Here is a 20731-nt window from a genome sequence, read left to right as displayed (position 1 = left end):
ATACCGTTAGCCCCATTTCTGGACTTTGAGGGCATGTGTTACACCTCTGGGTCTTCCCTGAACTCTCTGTCTTCCCCAGGGCCCCCGGACCTTTCTGTAGCACAGTGTCACCACCCTCGCTGCACCTGTCCTACTGCCCTCCCCTCGGCTTGTCAGCTTCTGCTGCATGGGTCCGTGTGCTTGTCCACGCAGAGCCTTAGCTCTTCGAAAAACACCTTGTGGTCGCTCCACCAGCACAGCTTTGCCCTCTGATTCCCTTTGCTGGCCAGTCTTCGGCTCTCCCTTCTGAAACGCCTTCTCCCCATGGGAGGATTTTGTCCTTGGTGGCACAGCTATCCATGGTAATGTTTTTATACAACAGCTTTATTGAGATATAATTCACATACCATAAAATGCACCCATTTAAACTATACAATGCAATGGTTTTTAGTATATCCAGACTTGTGCCACCATCACCACAATCTAATTCCGGAACGTGTTTATCACTTCCCCAAAGAAGCCCTGTCCCTATTAACAGTTACTTCCGTTGCTCTCCCAACACCCCTCCCCTCCTCCCCCAGCCCCTGGCACCCACGAATCTACTTTTTGTCTCTGGAGCTGTAGCAGCTATTTGTACATGTCTATTGCTGGAGTGGGTTTTCTAACCCTCATGCCGACTCTCCACACTTCTGGGGTCCAACTTGGTCACACGAGATCTCATGGGTGTTCAGAGCTGTTCAATCTTTCTCTCTGTAGAGCTGGTTTTTACTCAAAACTGTGAAAAAGGAAATAATCTCAGGTAGTAGATTAACTAAGAGCCATTATCCCCACAGTTTCCCCACTTGTAAGGAAACTTCCACCTTCTTTAGTAAAACTGAACCCTGACCTGCCAGGTAGATAGAGCTGTGTCCAGGCAGCTAATATGGCTTTGCAGGCTCCGAGAAGGGAGGGCCCCTGACCAGATTTTGGTTTGACAAAGGTTGCTTTGTGTGCAGCATGCGAGGTGGGGGAGGAGGGCAAGGCAACTGAAGGGAGACCCTGTCTGCTTCGTCCCAGCAGCAGGCCTGAGCCTGGCTCATGCAGGCACTCAGTCCGTGGGGGAGGGAGGCAGGGAGCCAGGAGAGTGGGGGCGATGAGTCCACAAGAGGAGAGTGTTTGGGGCAGGAAGGAGTGTGTTGTGGTCCCCCTTTAGAAACGGGATTGACCTCCCACCCCAAATTTGCCTTGGGCATGGAGACCGATGGCACCACACCCCCAAGAGGTTCTGAAAAGGTTCCTTACTCACACATTGAGGCTTCCTGGGATCGCACGGCAGGTCCCCAAGGTGGTCAGAAGACGACTTGAGAGGACATGGAAAGGAGACCGGGCAGGGGGTGCGGGGGTGTCTCTGTCGTGTTTGGAGCTAGAGCAGGGGCGGGGGTTCCTGTGGGTGGTGCGAACTCCCCGCTGATGCCGAGGAAGGGAGCCCGGAGGCTTTGACATCAGCTTGCCCATGTGTGGGGCACAAGGGACAGGGAGGATGAGGCTTCGAAGCTGTCGGCTGTCACATTTTAAAGTAAGGAGCCAGACCCTGCATTACAGGGAGGTCACCTGCCACAGGTGTCGCTGGGAGGAGACAGCTTGGAAGTGGCACATGACCTCGGTGGGCCTAGGGTCTGAATGTGTCCCTCCTCCCAAACCCGCATGGTGAAACCGAATGGCCGAGGTGATGGTATTCGGAGGGGGGCCGCTGAGTAGCTCCCGAGGGCAGAGCCTCATGAGTGGAATCAGTACTCTTATAAAAGAAACCCCAGACGGTGGTTTGCCCCTCCTACCACGTGAGAACACGGTGAGAACTTGGCTTTCTGCAACCCGGAACAGGGTCCTCACCAGAAGCCAACTGTCCCGGCGCACTGGTCTTGGACTTCCCGCCTCCGGACACCCACGGCTTCCGAGTTGCGGAGCTGAGAAGGGCAGTAGGGAAGAGGGCAGCGGAAACCCGGAGGCGGACCCAGAGGAAGGCGGTGGGGCTCGCTGACGGCGAGCGATCGGAGGCCCGGGAGGTGTTGGAGGAGAGGGGGCGAGGTGGGCAAGAAGGGGTTACAGCGGAGCGACGTTCTCAGGTTCCAAGGACAGGTGACGGGACTGGACTTGGATGACGCTGCTCTCCAACCGACCGCTCCCAGGGTGAAGGCCACTGGGGAGGAGGTGGGCAGGGTCAGCACTTTGGAAACCATCCCCTGTGTTTGATGAAGACCACCCAGCCTTCCGGTGGCCTGGCCTGGGCACGGCCTCTCCCCTGCGCCCCCAGTGCGTCTCTCCCTTCTCTGCCCCACCCTTTGAGCCTCAGCCCGAGCCCTCCCTCCCTCATTAGGAGACGGTGCCATTGCCAAGGCAATTGGAGGAAGTGTTGGCAAATGTCACAGAATCCTTCTCTGTACAGGGTCTGGAGATAATCCCCGGGGCAAGGTCAGGGGATGGGTGGGTGGTGAGAGGGGGGAAGCCACGTTCGGGGAGTGGTGACAGGTGACCGGGAAGGGAGGGCCGGCACCGTGGGTGTGGCTTGGTGGTGGGAGAGCCGAGCAGCCTGGAGGTTTGCTGGCTCCGACTGGTGGCTAGTGAATTATTCATTTGTCAACCACTGTGTCCAGGCTGCCTGCCAGGAGGGTGCCCTGTGACCCAGGGTTTTAAAAATTAATGTGTTCATTGAGTCATTCCCTTGACTCACATTCACAGGCACCTATTACTTGCTGAGCTGAGACTTCACACCACAAAAGGCCCGGGGGGGAAGGAGGAGTTCCAGCCGTGCTGTTTAACTGACAAACACGGGGGATGAGGAGGTCACCTGCAGCCCGGGGGCCAGAGGGCAGAGTGATAGGATTTGGGTGTGTGACGTGTATGCACGGTGCAGCCCTCCGTGTGCGCGGGGGAGGGGGGCGTGCCTGATGCGTGCGCACGTTTGTGGGTGAGTGTGGGGGGTGTGTGTGCATGGTATGCCGCTTTCGGCTGCCATTCTGCGTGGTCTGGGTCTCGGCCTCGGGTAGGGGACAGTCAGCAGTGACACGGTGCTCCAGGCATGACGGGGGTTAGCTGCACAGGGGGCTTGGGGCCCTGAGTCCCTCCACCCGCACGCACACGGGCACCCGCGCACAAACACGCAGCGCACACAGGTACTCCGCCCGGGGGGGGGGGGCCCGCGCCTTGCCGCAGACAGCGAGAGCTGGGGACAGGGTAGGCGACGCGAGTCCCTCCCCTTGGCCGAACATTTTGAAGACCCTCAGGTGGCAGACTACCACCTCCGGGGAGCCGCGCCAGGCTGTTGGCACGGACGGCAAAGCGGTGGGAGCCGAGAGCGGTTAGCTGAAGGGGCCCTGGGAGGTGGTAGGCAGGGCAGAGCCCGTTCCCGCTTACGTTTCGGGAAGCTCCCTCTGGCTGGTGGTTGGTATTGTGGACCGAAGAGTAGCCCCCTAAAAGACGTGCCCGTGTCGTGACCCCTGGAACCTGTGCACATGACCTTATTTGGTAATAGAGAAGCGGGAGACACACAGACACACAGAGGAGAAGGCCAGGTGAGAACAGAGGCAGAGACCGAAGGGATGTGGCCACGAGCCAAGGAACACCTGGGGCCACCAGCAGCTGGAAGAGGAAAGGAAAGATTCAAGTCCCTCCCTTTGGGGTCACCTGTGACAGCAGCCACAGGAAACAACCCCAGCTGGTGTGGAGAGAAGACTCGGGCCAGCTGCGGAAGGAGACGAGGCTGTCCCGGGCGCGTGAGGATCGGCGGAGTCCGGTCACCCTGGCGGAAGAGCTTGGGAGCAGTGGCTTTTTCCTCTCAAGGTTCTCAACTCTCTCAAATCACGGCAACCATCGGGCTGTATCAGAACCACCCAGATGGACTGAGTCGTTGGCTGCGGAGTCCCTTTGGTGCTGTATATCTGAGGCCCGATGCATGATTTCCTGCTTGTGGAAGGCACACAAAGGAAGTGTGACATGGCATTGTGAGTTGGGTGGTTCACAACGTTCATTCATTTGGTGAGCTCCTAACGTGTGCCAGGCTGGGAAGGTGAGCGGAAGCCAGACCTCTCAGGGACGCAGAGGAAGACCCCAGAGACAAAACCCCGTGATACAGTCACTCTTGGCACATTCCCTTCGGGGCTCATCTGCCTGTCTGGGGACTTTGGAAACGCGGGATTCAGCGTTTACGCACGCTGACACTGACTCACAGGCTTTCTTCTGCTGGGAGGCGCCGGCGTCCCAGCGAAAGCACCCGTAAGCGCCCCTCGCCCCGGGGTTGGCAGACGCCGCCAGCTCTCCCGGGCCTAAACCCCGCTGGGCCAGCAGGCTGGAAGGACACCTTAGAGGGACCGCGGGGGCTTGCGGCTAAGATGCCTGGGGGTGCCCGTGACCTCGCGAAGTGGCCCAGCGGGTCCCGGGCTGCACGGGCACTAGGCGTGCGGCTCCCGGGGGCGGGACTTGAGGCTCTCGGGGGCGGCATACTGGGCTCCCAGGGGCGGGGCGTCAGCGCTCTAGGGCGAGGCACGTGGTGTTCGGGGACAGGGCGGGCGCCAGCCAGCCTCCCGGCCGGCCCGGCCTGTGCGCCTGCGCCCGCGCCTGCGCGCGGCCTGGCGGTCATTTCCACCCCCTCCCCGGGGGAGGGGGGGTTGCTTTCGGGGGACGGGCCGGGGCGGGCCGGGGCGGGGTGGCCGGGACGGGACGGGACGGGGCGGCCGCGCGGGTCGCGAGGACCCCCCGGACCCGGCCGCCGCGCGCGCGGGCCCCTTCTCCTTACGGCGGGGGGGTCTGGGGCCGCGGGGCGGGGCCTCATGGAGGCCTTTGGCCCCGACAGTGGCGGAGCAGGGGACAAGGCGCGGGGTGCCGAGGGGCGGCCGGCGCCCGAGGCCAGGGTGCACTTCCGAGTGACGCGGTTCATCATGGAGGCAGGTAACCGCGGCGGGGAGGCGGGCTTGGCGCCCCGGGAGGCCGCCGCGCGCAGAGGGGACGCGCACGACGCGGGGCTGGCGCGGCCGGCCTGCCCCGGGGGGGAGAGGCCCGGCTCGGGGGCACAGGCCCCGGTGCGTCCGCGCCCCGCGTGCTAGGCTTTGAGCCGCGAGGCGGCCACGGTCACGGCCGTGTCTCGCCCGGGCGCGGGGGCCCAAGGAGAGGACGTGGAAAGGGGCCGGCCCCAGCCAGGAGGTGGCCGAGTCGGGGTGCCCGCGGCCGGGTGGCCTACCGTGCCTTCGGGCACGCCTGCCTGCCCGCGCGCTGGGTCGCGTGGAGGCTTTTGGCGCGGCCCTTGGTGACGCTCCTGACGACCCTTGTCGCCGAGGTCGCGTCACACCGCGGACCCAGGGTGCGGCTGGCGTGTTGAGCCCCGCCAGGGTGTCCACACGGGTGTCGGCGCCGCTACTCCTAAAGGCGACACAATGAAGGGAAGGAGGTTCCTGTGGAAACATTGTTTCCGTCTCTGGCAACAGTATCTTGCTCGGCTGGCACACACTTTATTTCCGATCTTTGTTACTTCGTGTGCACTGTGCCGGGAAAGGGGTTTGGGGGAGTCGGCCGTCAAATCAAGGTCAGCAGAGCCGGGGAAATGATGCAGGACAGTTAAGCCCAGTGATCTGTACATTTCATTTCGAGGAAGACGGGCCATGGACACCAGGGAAGCGGGCGGTGCTTTGAGCATTTGCCACAGAAAACAAGACGAGGAGGGGGGCGCCTGGGTGACTTGGTCGGTTAAGCATCCGACTTCAGCTCAGGCCATGGTCTCACACTTCCAAAGTTCGAGCCCCGCGTCCGGCTCTGTGCCGACAGCTCGGAGCCTGGAGCCTGGAGCCTGCTTCGGATTCGGTGTCTCCCTCTCTCTCTGCCCCTCCCCTGTTCACGCTCTGTCTCTTAATAATAAATAAACGTTGAAAACATTTTTAAAAATGTAAAAATTAGAACAAGACTTGGAGGGTCATGTGCAGTGATACCACCTTATCTGACACCTCTAGGAGCGAGGGGTCCCCTGCAGGAACTGTCTATGTAACTGAAATTCAAATCTTGAACTGCTAAGAGCTCTTCGAGGTACCACTCTTAAAGGACTTCTTTATACAATGTGTTGCACATGCCCTAGCCCTCTGTGTGACGCTAAATACTAGTCCTGCAAAGATGTCCCCGTCCTAATCCACAGGACCTGTGACTGTTACCTCAGGTAGCAAAGGACATTTGGAGGTGGGATTAAGCATCTTGATATGGGGCAACTATCCTAGATTATTCACTAGGCCCGGGATAATCACACCTGTCACATCCTTTTTTTTAAATTTTTTTATTTTTAACGTTTATTTATTTTTGAGACAGAGAGACAGAGCATGAACGGGGGAGGGTCTGAGACAGAGGGAGACACAGAATCCGAAACAGGCTCCAGGCTCTGAGCGGTCAGCACAGAGCCCGATGCCGGGCTCGAACTCACGGACCGCGAAATCATGACCTGAGCCGAAGTCAGCCGCTTAACCGACTGAGCCACCCAGGCGCCCCACACCTGTCACATCCTTAACGAGAGAGGCCAAAGTGACAGGCCGAGAAGTCCATGTAACGATGGGAGCATAGAAGATTGCAGACACGTCTAGAAGGTGGAAACGGCAAGGAAACATTGTCTCCTGCAGGCTCTAGAAGGAACCCGCCCTGCTGACACCTGCAATTTAGCCGTCTAAGACTCATTTCAGACTTCTCACCACACCCAGTGAGAGAGAAACAATGTTTGAAGCCACTGACTTTGTGGTCATTGGTTGCAGTAGCCCCAGGAAACTCCTACACCTTGGCCGATATTGCACGTGATTGCCACCTTCATTCAGTCTATTGGGAGTCACTTAACCTTCTCTTCTTAAAAAAAAATTTTTTTTTTACATTTTATTTATTTTTGATAGAGACAGAGCACAAATGGGGGAGGGGCAGAGAGAGCCGGAGACCCAGAATCAGAATCCGAAGCAGGCTCCATGCTCTGAGCGGCCAGCACAGAGCCCGACATGGGGCTCAAACTCACAAACCGCGAGATCGTGACCTGAGCCAAAGTTGGACGCGCAACCGACTGAGCCATCCAGGCGCCCCTAACCTTCTCTTCTTAACCTTGCTCATGGCGAATTTATATCATTGGTTCTGGGACCCAGTGCAGTGGTTACCTTAGGAGCCGCCCAGAGGCGGGGTGGGAGCTGGGCTTTAACCCCCAAATCAAACCAGCACGTGTTCCGGTGTTGGAGTTCCGTTCCCTTTTCAGGGTGTCACTGTCCTTCCCCGGGGGGGGGGGTGCTGTCTGAGGTCACAGGTGTTGCTATTTTCCCTGCTCTGCCCGCAATTGCCTTTGGCAACGACCCTGCTGGCTTTTCACCTTTTTTCACTTTCAGACAAGGAAACCAGGGCTGAGTAAAATCTTTAGTGGCAACACTGGGACTTTGTGGTAGAGGCCTTTTTCACCTGCTGTCATCTCGGCAGGATTTTTGTTGGGTGCGTCGTGGGGGTGACCTCTAGTTAAATGCTTGCTAAGGTAGCAGCGGACACACGGCCCGGTGTGGTCCCGGCCGCGATGCTGGCGATGTTGTGCGGAAGCTGATAGGCCCAAGTGCTAAGCGAGGACTAGTCTGAAGCCTTGCTTGTCCTTATATGGTCTTCAGTTCCGTAGCTTGGGTGTCTCGGTGGTGGTGGTGGTGGTGAGGGAGGCTTGGTGGAAGTGTGGGGTCTGCATTTGAGCACTCCCCCCACCCCCCAGGGGCTTGTTAGCCCATTAGAATCTGAGAAGCCTGGCTCAGAACCCCTCGGGTCGAGGACCCAGCGGAAGACCCAGCAGCCACAGCCAGCTGGGCTCCAGGGCCTGGGGCTTGTCTGAGCGAGGGGCGTACACCCTCCGGGCCGACCCCGTGCCTCCCCGCTCACTTCGGCCCAGGGCGGGCGCTGGATCTGACTCCTCTCCTGCCTGCTTTCCCTCGGTAGGTGTCAAGCTAGGGATGCAGTCCATTGCCGTTGCCACTGCTTGCACCATTTACCATAAGTTCTTCTGCGAGATCAACCTGGACGCCTATGACCCCTACTTGGTCGCCATGTCTGCCCTTTACTTGGCCGGCAAAGTGGAGGAACAGCACCTGCGCACTCGTGACATCATCAACGTGTCCAACAGGTAATGGCTCCCGGGCGCAGGCATTTGAGAGGTGCCAGCTGTCGAGCTCAGAAGGAAGCCCCGGCCGGCGGGGGGGAGGGTGGTCTCGAACCGGGGCAAGAAGCACTAGCAGCAGAGGCAGGAATGAGCCCGTCAGAAAGCCATGGGGGTCAGTGGGAGAGAAAGCGAGGCCAGATGAAGGGAGGCGTCACAGGCCAAAGGAGTGCGGAGGACTTGGGTACGGCAGAGGCCCCGGCGTCATGGGCTGGGGGACATGCCTAGAGCACGGGGATCTTGGAGAGATGTATCAAAGAGGATTCACCTGGACTTTTGGACAGGATGGATCAAACCAGTTGTGTTGTGTGGACTGAGTCGGGCAATTCCTTTATTGAGATGGTGTGAGAAACGGAGTCAGAGTTGCTGGCAAGCATCTCTTGTCCCCATGTGGGCGCGGTGCTCTGTGGGCGGCACCTCGGGGTGCAAGTAGCCCTGTTCCTATCGCAGAAGGACGTGGGGGTCCGGCCAGCCGGGCCGCACGGAGACCCAGGGGGCCCGGGAGGAAGCAATTTATGGAGAGTTACTGATAGCAGCATGGCATAACCTTTCTATAAACTCATGATTAGAAAAGAAAACTGTTTTCTGCTGCTTCTCTTTTAATAAACAGGGAACAGAAAAAGCACTCCTTACCCCCCAAGCACGACAGGCTCACAGCGTACCGTTCAAGACGAAGAGCAGAACAGGCGAGGGAACCAAGGGAGGGCCGCCAGAGTCCACCTGTAATTGCCAGGTCCCCAGCAGGGAGGACTGGCAGAGGGGACATTGTGTGGATCGCTAATTAGACATGGCACCCGGTGGGGGCGGGGGGTGTTCTGTGGGGAGGTTGGACCGTGAGTGAAGAGCTAGGGAGGCTGAATCGTCGGCAGAGAATTTTGGTCCCTTGAGTGGGAATATGTACATGTTGGTGATCCTGCGTAGCTGGGACTGTCGTGGATGTATATGGTGCCAACAAGGACAGTAGGGTCCGGGAAACAAACAGCTGAAATACATGGAGTCTTCTGCACGCAGCAGCCCCATGATATGTTTACATGCCTTCCTTGGGCCCAGAGTAAGAGCTTCCGGTCCCTCCGGAGCAGGTGCAGAGAGGTCATCTTTACACTTGACCTCTTGCCGAGGGATTGGTACAGCCCGTCAGGGCTAAAGCCAGAAGCAGGCTGCTTTTTGTCTGCTGGTTACTGTTCTGATACCGTATCCTAGACGTATAAATGAAGGATGACGTGTAAAAACGTAAGTAGGAGGGGCGCCTGGGTGGCTCAGTCGGTTAAGCGTCCGGCTTGCGCTCAGGACACGATCTCACGGATCGTGGGTTGGAGCCCCACAGCAGGCTGTGTGCCGACAGCTCGAAGCCTGGAGCCCGCTTCGGATTCTGCGTCTCCCTCTCTCTCTGCCCCTCTCCCACTCGCGCGCTCTCTATCTCTTACTCAAGAAAACAAAACAAAAGCAAAACGTAAGTAGGCTGGGCCGAAGAACGCTGCAGTGTGTATCTGGATGTCACCTGACTCGAGGGGCTCCTCACGGAAACTTCCCTGGCTGCCATAAGTGTTGCTGTCTCTCTGTGCAGGTACTTTCACCCGGGCAGTGAACCCTTGGAGCTGGACTCCCGCTTCTGGGCCCTGCGGGACAGTATAGTGCAGTGTGAACTCCTCATGCTGAGAGTCCTGCGTTTCCAAGTCTCCTTCCAGCACCCACACAAGGTACATGCTGGGGAATTGGCAACTGTCTCCGGAGGCACAAGCTCATTTTTCTCTTTTGTCCTGAGACGGCACCCATTGAACCCTCAAGAACATGTCGGGTGTGCGAGGCAGAGCAGAGCCACCGCTGGGAACTGGGGGCCCCTGGCTGCACACGGTGACTGGCTGGGTGGCCTCGTTTGTTCCGCTTTCGGGGTTCTCTCAGGCAGTTCCGATGTCGGCGTCTGCCTTTCTGCCTGCGTGACCAAGGCCACAAGCCGAGATCCGTGTGATTCTCCAAAGCCCTGGCAGACCCCGTGACTCACATAGATGGTATGCTCAGTGGGCCACGGGGAAACGGGGCTGCTTTCGTGATCTCCCCGAGGCCCTGTCCCCGAGAGGTGCTGCTCGGCTGCCGAGCTCACATCCTGCTCAGCTGTGCTTACAAACCCACAAGACGAGCTGAGTCACAGAGTTGAGTGACACACTTTTAACGGCTAGGAACCGGCAAGGCCCAGCAGGACTGTGAGACACCCTTCGAGTACTTGGATGTGGTGATACTTTGGGGTCCAGGCCCCGATGTGGGCAGCTTGGAAAGGTGGCCTGCAGGGACACATGTGGGGCAGTGGGGGGTTGGGACGGGGGTGTCGTGACCAGAATTTTGCCTCTTTTCTGATTGAAATTTTTATCGGGGCGCCCGGGTGGCTCAGTCAGTTAAGCTTCTGACTTCGGCTCAGGTCATGATCTTGCGGTTCGTGAGTTCGAGTCCCGCGTCGGGCTCTGTGTTGTCAGCACAGAGCCTGGAGCCTGCTTCCGATTCCGTCTCTCCCTCTCTCTGTCTCTCCCCCACTCATGCTCCGTCTCTCTCTCTCAAAACTAGATGCACGTTAAAAAAATAAATAAATAACCCAACTGAAATTTGTATTGAGGTAATTGTAGATTTACAAGCAGTCGGAGGAAGTAACACAGAGAATCCTACTTGGGACAGAGACACTGTGGGACCCTGCAGTCGTTGCAACAGCCAGGGGTTCCCGGGGTTGTTGCTTCTTACTTGTACTGCGCGGTGCCGCACCATTTCGTCACGTTCCTGCCTTCGTCTGTTCGCCAGCGCAGTTAAAATACAAAAGCACCCCATCACCCCGGGGGTTCTTGTAATCTCCGCCCCCCCCGCCCCCCCCCTTTCCAAACCGCCTTTCTAATCCCAGAAGCCCCTGGTGGAGATTTTGAAACAGTCGTGCTTTCAGTTGGTGGCATGATACACGGGAGAGGCAGCAGCCGCTCTGGCTCTGGGGGGGGCATGAGTTGTCGGGCAGGGGAGCGGGGCTCAGCGTTACCCTAGGCCTAGCGGCCTTCCCCTTCCGTCGGGTTGGGACGGGGTGTAGGGCAGCAGTTGAGCCCCCTGTCCCATGGCGTGCAAGAGTCCCACGCCTGTGTGTTCACGCCTGTGGACTAGGAGGTTCAAGCAAAGCGGCTGTCTTCCCGAAGCGAGAGCTGACAGGCAGCGGGGCCGACAGGTCGTTGAGAGTTTACAGCCAAGGGCAGCACTACCGGGACACACAGTCACCAGTTTTAGTCCCCCTGAAAGCAGGCGTCCTGTCTCTGGGCAGTCCCCGGTCTCAGGCTGGGCTCACAGGCTGGCACGATGTTCGGACCGGAAGACGAGGGCGCTATTTCTGGCGCCGGTGTGGAGTTGGGCAGGGGGATGTGCCGAATGACCTCTGACGATGACGAGAGCGGGGCCCCGTGATGGAGATGCACTGTGGCCGGGGTGGCCATCGAGAGCGGCCCAGGCGGGTTCCGGGACCGGGGCCGCCAGTTGACGGTGGGTGGGCACACGGGGACTGGCTCAGTGGGGAGAGATGATTTCAGGCAGAGGGAGCAGGAAATGACCAGGCTATGAGGGAACCGTGCTTGGCCTGTTCCCACATGGTAGGGGGTGGGGCAGGGCAGGGCTGGCAGGGCTTGGGGGCCAGTGGAAGATACTGGGGTTTTTTTCATTCTTTTTTTTTTTTTGAAGTGGGCTTCACGCCCAGTGTGGAGCCCCACATGGGGCTCGAACTCACAACCCTGAAGTCAAGACCTGAGCTGAGATCAAAAGTCACACGCTCAGCTGACTGAGCCATCCAGGCACCCCCAGCGGGGCTTTTTCCTAAGTGACGCAGGGAGCCGTTGGAGGGCTTGAGCAGAGAGTGGCGGGTGGACGCAGGGGCCACAGCGCCTCGCAGTGGGGAGTCAGGCGGCTAGGGACTGGAGCCCTGAAGGCCAACCGGCTGACTGGTGTGTCTTTGCAGTACCTGCTCCACTACCTGGTTTCCCTCAAGAACTGGCTGAATCGTTACAGCTGGCAGCGGACCCCCATTTCCGTCACTGCCTGGGCCCTGCTGCGGGACAGCTACCATGGGGGGCTGTGCCTCCGGTTCCGGGCTCAGCACATAGCCGTGGCAGTGCTCCACCTGGCCCTGCAGGCCTACGGGGTCGAGGTGCCCGCCGAGGCCGAGGCCGAGAAGCCGTGGTGGCAGGTGAGGTGACTGCTGAGTGTTCTGCTTTCCTTCGCCTGAGGACTTTCAGGAGTGCCGGTACCCGGGTGCCTGTGTCTGCTTGTAGTGATTATCCGTGAAGGGAGACGCGTGCCACTGCGGGACATTGAAGCTCGAACGTCGCCCGTCACGGTAGTCTAAGGCAGGAGGGGCTCTCCGCCTTGGCCCTGTGGACGTTGGGGGCTAGATCGCTCTCTGTAGGTGCCGGGAGCATCCCCTGCCTCGGTCATGGCGACCAGAAGTGTCTCCGGACATCACCAAGTGTCCCGGGGTGGGGATGGCCGCCACTTGACAGCCACTTTGCTCAACCGAGCACTTTTATTGGACCGAGTGGGAGCTTACCGTAGATCAGGGCTTAATGTGCGTGGATTCGCATCAGGAGAAGTTATAGGGGGTCCTCTGAGAGGATGGACTGATGACAGACAGGTAGATAGATGACAGACGGGTGGAGGGCGGGGTGGGTGGCTAGAGGGCGGATAAGGAGCCTGGTGCCTGGAAGATTCGTTGGCCTCCCCCAGACCTGCCGAATGCACAGTGCTGTTTGTACAGGGCGAGTCTGTGGGAAGGGCCGCTGCCCTCAAGGACTTCTGCAGCCCTATCGACTTTGGAGTTTGGAGATCATTTGCGGTTTGTCCTTTCCCATACTTGAAGCTTGCTGCTCCTTTGTCATAACCCCTCGTTGTGTGGCCTTGCCCTGTGGGAGGTCCTCTGCAAGCAGTATTTTCGATGACTGAAGGTTTCGTCCCCTGCAACACCCCCAGTGGCCAGAAATCTAAAATGTGTCATCTGTTTCATGAACAGAGGGTGCCACCTGGGTGCCTTCCCGCGTGTGCTCCTGGCTGCCCCTCCCTTCCTGCCGCTCTTGGCTCCGATGATGTCTCTCCTTTCCTGATGCTCCTCCCCCAGCCTGCTTGCCCTCCCCGGACACCCAGCTTTTCCTGCTTTTTGTTCTATGTCCTTTATTGCCTGTGGAACTGCCCACCCCCCACCCAATCGCACTGTCAGTGCCTGGAGGTCAGGGATGTTGTCTGCTCTATCAGCCGCCCTATGACCAGGGCCTAGAGCTGGCACATAGCAGGTGCTCGTGCACCCTTGAGCACACTGGCACATAGTAGGTGCTTGTGCACCCTTGAACACACGCATGTGTCGTCCCGCTCTCGGGTGAGACATGCCTCCTCTGGCAGCATGGGGTTGAAGAGGCATCTTGCTCCATGCTGGGGCTTCTCGGGGGCTTCCAGATCATGTGACCGTGGTGTCCTGCTCTGTTGGAATCGGGTGGTAGCACAAGGGGCTGCCACTTCCTGGCCCCGCTCACACAGGACGTTTGGTGGGCACGGCAGCCCGTCTCTGGGCTGCTTAGACCTGTGGTGCCATCGCTTGTTTCCCATCGTCTCGCTCGCCTCTGTTTGTGTCTTCCTTTCTTCTCTCCTTTCTTTTCGCTTGCTCCTGAACTTCACTGGGTGCCACCTTGCTGCCTCTGCTCCCGTGCATGGCCCTCACCAGCGAAAGGTGCCGGGCAGGATGGGGTGGCGCATCCCCGTTCACTCAGCTCTTTACCTGTTCTGGCTGGCTCTGGGCCACACGTGCCAGGAGCAGCCGAAGCTGCCCTTGGGGCTCGTGACATGCAAGGACCAGTTGCCTAATGATAAGCGGCTCCGGATGACGCCCCCGCCTGCCCGGCCCCGGGACACTGAAGTCTGAGCTGGGAAACGCTTTTCCTCCTTGCAGTAACCGCCTGTCTGTGGTCACTTGTCTCCTGGGGGCGGGTCGGGACACTCGGTCGAGCCTGATGTGCTTCTCCCCCAGCAGCCTGCCCGCACTGGCGTGTGACAGTGGCGAGGCGGGCCTGTGTGCCAAGCCGTGTCGGGCCGCTGGGCGGACGGGGCGGTGCCTCTCAAGCCGTAGCATGTTGTAGCAGGTGCAGGATTTCTGTCCTTGCTAAGGCTGAATTCTGTTCCATGCTGTGGACCGAGCACATTGTGTCTGTGCGTTCCTCCGTGGATGGACACTTGGGCTGCTTCCAGCCTCTGGCCCTGGACTACTTTTTAATGGTGTTTCTCTGCTTGGGGTCTCCAGGAACACACGTTTCTGAAGCATTGATTTTCTACCCAGAGTCTGGGGTGAGATGGCCAATCTCCGTGAGCCAGGGCTTGGGGGATTTTCAGGTCACTGTTTCCTACCTGCAGTAGTGGGGGCCGTAGAGGGGGTGGACTCGGGTCTAGTTTTTGCCCTGGCTTGCCCCAAAATCTTAACCCTCCTGGCACATTGGTTCCCCAAGCAGCAAGCCCTGGGCCCAAGGTGGGCCACAGCATCAAACCAAGATCTCCTTGTTTTGCCTTTTACTTTCCATGTCATCACGGGTCCCCGAGAGCACCCTCGGGCTCGGTGCTGCGCTAGGAGGGCCACGGAACTCAGCAGAGCCGTCCTACTCGTGGTTACGGCCGTTACAATGGCTGCTTACAGTGAGAGGACACAGGGGGGAGTCAGCAAGGACCAAAGGGGCATAGGGCGGGGTCCGGGACAGACCGGGGGCGGGCTTCCGGGTCCCTGGCCAGGGGGGTCGTGGGGCAGTGCGGTCCGACCCGCGGTGACGCGTGACGACGCGCGCAGGATGCCGCCGCCGGGGAAGCTTCCCTGAGCGCCGGCGTCCGGGGACTTCAGTGGGGGTCGGTCCTGTGGGCCCGGGGCGCCCGCGTGGCTGACCTCAGGTCCTCAGTCTCTGCCCCGCAGACGTGAAGCCGGGGCCCCACCAGGAATCACGCTGTCGGCGCAGACGGCCTGGCAGGGCCCTCAGGGAATCCGAGACCCTCTCATCAGGCAGGACGTGCCAGGGGCCTAGAGGTCCTTTCCCAGGGGCTGGGCAAGGGCCAGAACTTCCTTGGGAACATGCAGGGTTAGCCCCGAGCTGCACACTCCTCGTAGTTTGGGTGCTTGGGGATTCACTTTACACTTTGATGAGCTCTCGCTCACGGTCAGGAGGACGTTTGGCCCAGGTGCTCTGGCCTGCTAACCCCTGGAAATGGACTCCTGGCCCAGCTCGGTCACCAACTCCCTGTGCCATCTGGGCTGGGTGATCACCAAGGCCTCTTCCATCTGGAATGTTCTCTGCTTTGTGATCAGCCTTGGCAGGCTGGAAGTAAACTGGCTTTGCAGAGAGCCACCATTATTTGTGATAGCCAAGTCCCCGGGCTATCTCCCCTATGCAGTGTGATTCCGCGCTTACTGGAGGGTGCCTTGTCTGATGCAGAGGGAGTCTAATCAGAACCTGTTTTCCTTCTCCTTTCTAGGTGTTTAGTGACGACCTTACCAAGCCAATCATTGATAACATTGTGTCTGATCTCATTCAGATTTATACCATGGACACAGAGATCCCCTAAGGCCCTGGTCCAGGCCTGCCCAAAGAGAAGCCCGGGATGCTCGGCCGCCTGGGGACAGCGCCACCACATCGCCGTGACAGCTGGTCCCCAGAGGACCAGCTGCGAGGACTGGTTTTGTGCTTCTGGAGACAGGCTGGTGAAGGCGATGACATATGCTGCCACTTTGATTCTCATGCTTTGACTGTCCCTAGCAGCTGTGGTCCAGACGGTGACGGGAGCCATACGTCCTGCGGGCAGGCCGGGGCGGGCCAGGGGAAGGGCCCGCAAGGCGTCCCTGTCTGCTTTTGTCCTTTGAGAGGGCACCAAATGCAGTTGAGCTGTGACATCATTGGAAGGAAAAATCAGAGAACAGATGAGACTGCACCCTTGGGGATTTTTTAAAAGCCAGATTTATAGAAAGGATGAATGTGTGACATAGATGGAATTCTATTTTGTATAATAAAAGATGATACAAGTCAAATGTGATGTCCTGTCATTGCCCTATGGCCTGTGCTGCTCTGGGCTTTTGATGGGTGCCACCCAGCCTCAGTTTCCCCTAAAATGCTCTCTCCGGGCGGAACTGCCCCTCGTGCACCTGCGGTGTTCTTGGGGGCAGGGGTATCCATCGCTTTCTGACGGCGTGATGGCCCAGCGTGTGCTCACGTCACGGTGGCGTGCCCTGAGGGAGTCCACGTGTCCTCGCTCCTCCACTGGAACATTCGCAGAGCCTGGCAGTCCCGCTCAGCGAGCGAGGCTTACTTTGGGAGAGTCTAGAGAATCTCAGAGCCATGGCTCCCTCCTGACCCACCCAGAAGGCCCTTTTTCCAGAAGAACTGCTTTGGGCCGCCCAGAGAAACAGAGCAGCCTAGGTTGTTCTCCGTGGGGATGCGCATTGGGCTCGACACACATTGGTGGGGCCGTCCTTCAACACATGATGGTGTGAGGGCCAGCGGAGCATGGGCTCTGGGGACTGGCTGCCACGCCCTCCGGCGCCCACAGGTGTGGGAACCCGCTGCGATGCCTGGGGTCGGCCAGGGTGCCTCCGAGCGCTTGTCTCCGGTGGAGGAGACAGGGAGGGCTCACACACCGGTGACAAGTCAGGCAGCGAGGCTTGTGTGAGTTTACTAAGCAGCTGTGTTATTTGTCTTCAGGATGAGGGATCGGAGTAAATGTCCACGTTTCCACCACGTTTCCGTGTGTGTCCACCCAGCTCACCTGGGAGCTCTCCGAGGACAGGGTTGGTGCCCAGGCTCAGGGCATGGGGCTGGCGCTCTGAGCACGGGGTGGGGGGGGGTGGGTGGCGAGGGGCCAGCGGCAGGCCTCTGTGGGCAGCTTTGGCTCTCTCACTGGTCCTTTCTGTCTTCTGCTATTTAAAAAGCACCTTGTCTCTCTCGAGTCCTTCCCCCCCCACAGGCTGGGCCCAGGACCCCCTCCCCGCCGTATCCCAGTCTTGCCTGTCTTGCATTGACCGGGCACTGCCCTTGGCCAGCACTTACTGTTGATTGGAATGGAACTAGGTGATGGGTGTTTCACTGGCGGGTTCTCTGTCTTCTCTCCCCTGACAAGATCACTGGCACTTAGAGAAGCTTCGATGGCTTTGGAAATCTTTGGACCTCAGAGTTTAGACTCCAGCGAGGCAGCTGGCTCCCCCACAATCGATGTGAGGTCAGTTTCTCAGAGACCAGAACCCCCTGCTCTGGATGGGAGGGCCAGGTGGAGGGGACGGTACGTCTAAGAGAGCTCTCTCCATCTGCACCTGTTCCACTCTGTTTCCTCCCCACCCTCGGCCCCAGGACTTACCAGAAAGAAGGGAGGATAGTTGGATAAAGCTCTGTAGGGATTTGGTGAACATCCCCAGCCCTGGCTGGGAGCCGCTATGCCGAACGGGGAGAGCGTGGCTCCGTCGGCTCCGGTCTGCTGTGGCTAATGGCGGGCTTTCTGGACAGTTTGTAGCTCTAGGTTTCCTTTTACGATGCTTGCATAGCCAGCAAGTTCCCGTCTGTGGGACTCAGTTTCCCACCTTGTAAATTGAGCAGGTTGGCCCAGATGATCGGCGATTGCTGCTTACTACTTGAAAATTCCTGGACCCGCGTGTGTGCCTATCACGCTGCCCTGGCACTTGCTGGCTTGTGTGCTGGCCTCGGGGCCTGTGCTGTCCGTGCTCATCACTCAGGGGGCGTCTGTGTTTTCCTGATGAAGGAAAGGGATTGATCAGCAATAAGGGGTTGAGAGATTTTCCAGAACCCAAAACTTCCAGGAGCTTTTTAGTCCAGAGCATGTCTTTTATTTTAAGCCCAGTGGAGGACTCGAACTCAGGACCCCGAGATCAAGACCTGAGCTGACATCAAGAGTGAGATGCTTAAATCGGCTGAGCCCCCCAAGCGCCCCCCGCCCCAGCATGTCTTAATTACTGTAACGTGATAAACGGCTGAGCCTTGCTTGGCCTGTCAAACCAGTGGGAGGAGGGGGGCAATCCAGGTCCTGTGAGGGACTTGGCCTGTCCCTTCTTTTCCAGCTGTGGTTGCGTGAATGGTGTCCCCCAAAAGATGTGTTTACGTCCTAACCCCTGGAACGTGAGGACCGGTCCTTATTTGGAAATAGGGTCTTTGTCAGTGTCAGATGAGATCCTGCGGGAGTAGGGTGGGCCTGAATCCCACGGGACTGGTATCCTTACAAGAAGCTGAGAGCAGACACGGTGACAGACACGAGCAGGGGGCAGGCCATGTGACAACAGAGACCGCAGTGCTGTGCCTACTGGCCAAGGAAGGCCACGCACTGCCAGCAACACCAGAGGCTGGAAGAGGCGAGGACGGAGCCTCCCCCTAGAACCTTCGGAGGGAGCGCCGCCCTGCCGACACCTTGCTCTCTGACCTCTGGCTGGGTGGGGAAACGGGGGCGGCTTTGTGGAGGGACGGCTGGCTACCGATTCTTTTCCACGGGAACCTGGGCCATATTTGATGGCAGGACTGGGCAAGAGTCTCCACGGACAGAAACGAACGGTTTTGGGGCAGCGCAACATCTGTCCGTGAGGTGCCAGCTCTCACGATAAGGCACTTGGCCCAAGCTAGCCTCACTTCGCCTTGTGGTTCCAGATGGACTCCCACATCAGTGAAGCAAGGGCTCTCCGCTATTTGTTTTTCTGCTGTTTTCTGGTGTTTGTCTCTTTGCCTTTTTTAGAAGTGTGGGCTCTGGTGGTTGGGAGGGAACTTAGAAGTCATTTTTGTCCTTTGTTGGCAGCTTCCCTGGAAAATGCACCCGCCGGCATTGCCAAGTTTAAAAGGGTGATGTGTGGAGTGGAGAAATAGAAGCACAGGGAGAGGAGACGTGGCAAGTTTTAGACCCGAGCTGCCTTCGTGGCTCTGCTGGCAGAGCGGAGGGGTGGGTCACGGGGCACAGACGTCTTCCCAACAGGTGTTCAAAGACACGTAGTGAGCAAAGGGACAGATGGGGGAATGACCCACGGAGCAAGGGAAGGAGTAAAATAATGGGTTTTCTTTCCATGGCTTTGGATTAAAGAGGAAGTCTGTGATTGGAACCCATGTGCACTGCTGGTGGGGGAGGGGTCCTCAAAAAATGACACACAGCGTTACCATATGACCCAACCATCCCACTTTTGGGTGTAGCCCCAAGAGGATCGAAAGCGGGGACTCACAGGGTTGTTTGCACACCTGGGTTCACAGCAGGCGAAAGGTAAAAGCAACTCGAGTGTCCACTGACGGATGAGTGGATAAAGAAACTACGGTCTACGCGTTCGATGGAATGTTACCTGGCTTCAGAAAGGAAGGAAATTCTGACACAGGCTACAACACGCACGAACCCTGGGGACCCTGTGCTGCTCGAAATGAGCCTGTCGCCCACAGAAATTGTAGGATTCCAGTTCTGCGAGTTGCTTCGAGTAACTCTAAGCCTCACGCAGATGTGAACTCACATTCACAGACACAGAAAAGATGGTGGGTAGCAGGGGCTGTGGGAGCGGGGTGGGGAGTTAGTGTCTAATGGGAACAGAATTCAGTTTGGGGAGATGAAGATGTTCTAGAGACGGACGGTGGGGATGACTGCACAGCGGTGTGCAAGTACTCTATGCCACTGAACTGTTTGCCTAAAAACGGTTAGGATGGCGACTTTTACGTGGTATGTATTTTGCCGTAAGAAAAAAAGAAAAAAGACGGAGTCCGCGTGTGTCCCAGGCTCTCCCGTTTGGGTTGGTGTTCCCAGCCCTCGCCTTCCTTTGAGGACGCCGGCCTGGACGTCCAGGCCACGCCCCTCTAGGTCAAGACAGTCAGAGGGTCACCACGCAGACCTCCCCTGGGAGCGCCTCTGACCCCATGGGGCAGGCGAGCCCTTGCTGCCTCCCTGAAGGATTGGGGAGGTGGCCGCACACCTGGTGGGGGGGGGGTGCTCTGCCTCCCCTGGAGCTCATCTTGGCCTGGCGAAGTGGATGCGGACTCCTCCTTTTCATTCCGGATGCCAATTCCCGAAAAACTAACAAATTACACACGTTACCCAGACTGGGACTGTAGGAGGCTTTCATTTTTTTTTTTTTTAATACATGGAAATTTCGGACTATTCTTTAAATTAGGAAATTCAACTACAGACTTTAAGTTATGATGCATCTGGTCTTCCTCGTTAAGATAATTTTCGTTCATCTTTATAACAGGCAGATAAAAATGGAAAACGTATTTAATAACTGAACACAGTTGACCAAGCCATTCCATATAATACGCTTTACAGAGACGGGCTTCCTGATGAGACAGGTGCCTCGGCCTGAAGACCGTACAGAAAGCAGAGCAACACCCCGAGGTCACGGCGCCCCTTTTCTGAACCCCACACCCGGGGAAAGGCAACCTGGGGACTGAACAATCGACACGTACCGTAGGCAACTTTGTACAGCAGCAGTGAGGGTTTTTTGGACTCTATAGTGACCATTAGTTCTACTGATGTGTCTATAACAGAGAATGAAAAGATTTCCAATTTTATTTCTAGTTTCAGAACACACAGACCCTCAACAGATTGAGTTGCCCTTTTTTT

The 20731-nt window shown here is 58.0% G+C and overlaps 2 protein-coding genes across 3 annotated transcripts; one reads left to right on the top strand and one right to left on the bottom strand.

Annotated features, from left to right (window-relative positions):
* Window positions 1-366: 366 nt before the first annotated feature.
* Window positions 367-4453, bottom strand: LOC115506927. Its single transcript, XM_030304871.1, has 7 exons — window positions 4365-4453; window positions 4162-4300; window positions 3640-3787; window positions 3370-3459; window positions 1849-2155; window positions 1265-1549; window positions 367-754 (listed from the first exon to the last, which is right to left on the bottom strand). The coding sequence occupies exons 1-7, from the start codon at window positions 4451-4453 to the stop codon at window positions 745-747; spliced, it is 1068 nt and encodes a 355-aa protein (XP_030160731.1). The 3' UTR covers window positions 367-744.
* A 258-nt stretch (window positions 4454-4711) lies between these two features.
* CCNQ (cyclin Q) lies at window positions 4712-16184 on the top strand. Of its 2 annotated transcripts, none has more exons than XM_030305560.1 (5): window positions 4712-4899; window positions 7921-8104; window positions 9702-9834; window positions 12102-12329; window positions 15635-16184. In XM_030305560.1, the coding sequence occupies exons 1-5, from the start codon at window positions 4782-4784 to the stop codon at window positions 15722-15724; spliced, it is 753 nt and encodes a 250-aa protein (XP_030161420.1). In that variant the 5' UTR covers window positions 4712-4781; the 3' UTR covers window positions 15725-16184. The 2 variants fall into 2 exon arrangements, with proteins under 2 accessions (XP_030161420.1, XP_030161421.1); XM_030305561.1 differs by having other exon boundaries at window positions 4713-4899; window positions 15695-16184.
* Window positions 16185-20731: the final 4547 nt, after the last annotated feature.

This window comes from Lynx canadensis, chromosome X (assembly GCF_007474595.2).
Source record: "Lynx canadensis isolate LIC74 chromosome X, mLynCan4.pri.v2, whole genome shotgun sequence".
Taxonomy (NCBI): Eukaryota; Metazoa; Chordata; class Mammalia; order Carnivora; family Felidae; genus Lynx; species Lynx canadensis.
The sequence above is the reverse complement of the archived record's forward strand: the minus strand, read 5'-3'. Positions and strand labels throughout refer to the sequence as shown.

What these genes read in the sequence shown, in the direction of transcription:
- LOC115506927 (XM_030304871.1), bottom strand. Translation starts at nt 4,453, where the DNA reads ATGCCGCCCCCGAGAGCCTCAAGTCCCGCCCCCGGGAGCCGCACGCCT. An exon ending in GTGAGTCAGTGTCAGCGTGC is followed by an intron (nt 3,788 to 4,161) that starts GTAAACGCTGAA and finishes GAACCTTGAGAG; the next exon opens with GAAAAAGCCACTGCTCCCAA. An exon ending in CAGAGGGAGCTTCCCGAAAC is followed by an intron (nt 2,156 to 3,369) that starts GTAAGCGGGAAC and finishes CCTCCTCCCCAG; the next exon opens with TGGCCTTCACCCTGGGAGCG.
- CCNQ (XM_030305560.1), top strand. Translation starts at nt 4,782, where the DNA reads ATGGAGGCCTTTGGCCCCGACAGTGGCGGAGCAGGGGACAAGGCGCGG. An exon ending in ATCATCAACGTGTCCAACAG is followed by an intron (nt 8,105 to 9,701) that starts GTAATGGCTCCC and finishes CTCTCTGTGCAG; the next exon opens with GTACTTTCACCCGGGCAGTG. An exon ending in CCGAGAAGCCGTGGTGGCAG is followed by an intron (nt 12,330 to 15,634) that starts GTGAGGTGACTG and finishes TCTCCTTTCTAG; the next exon opens with GTGTTTAGTGACGACCTTAC.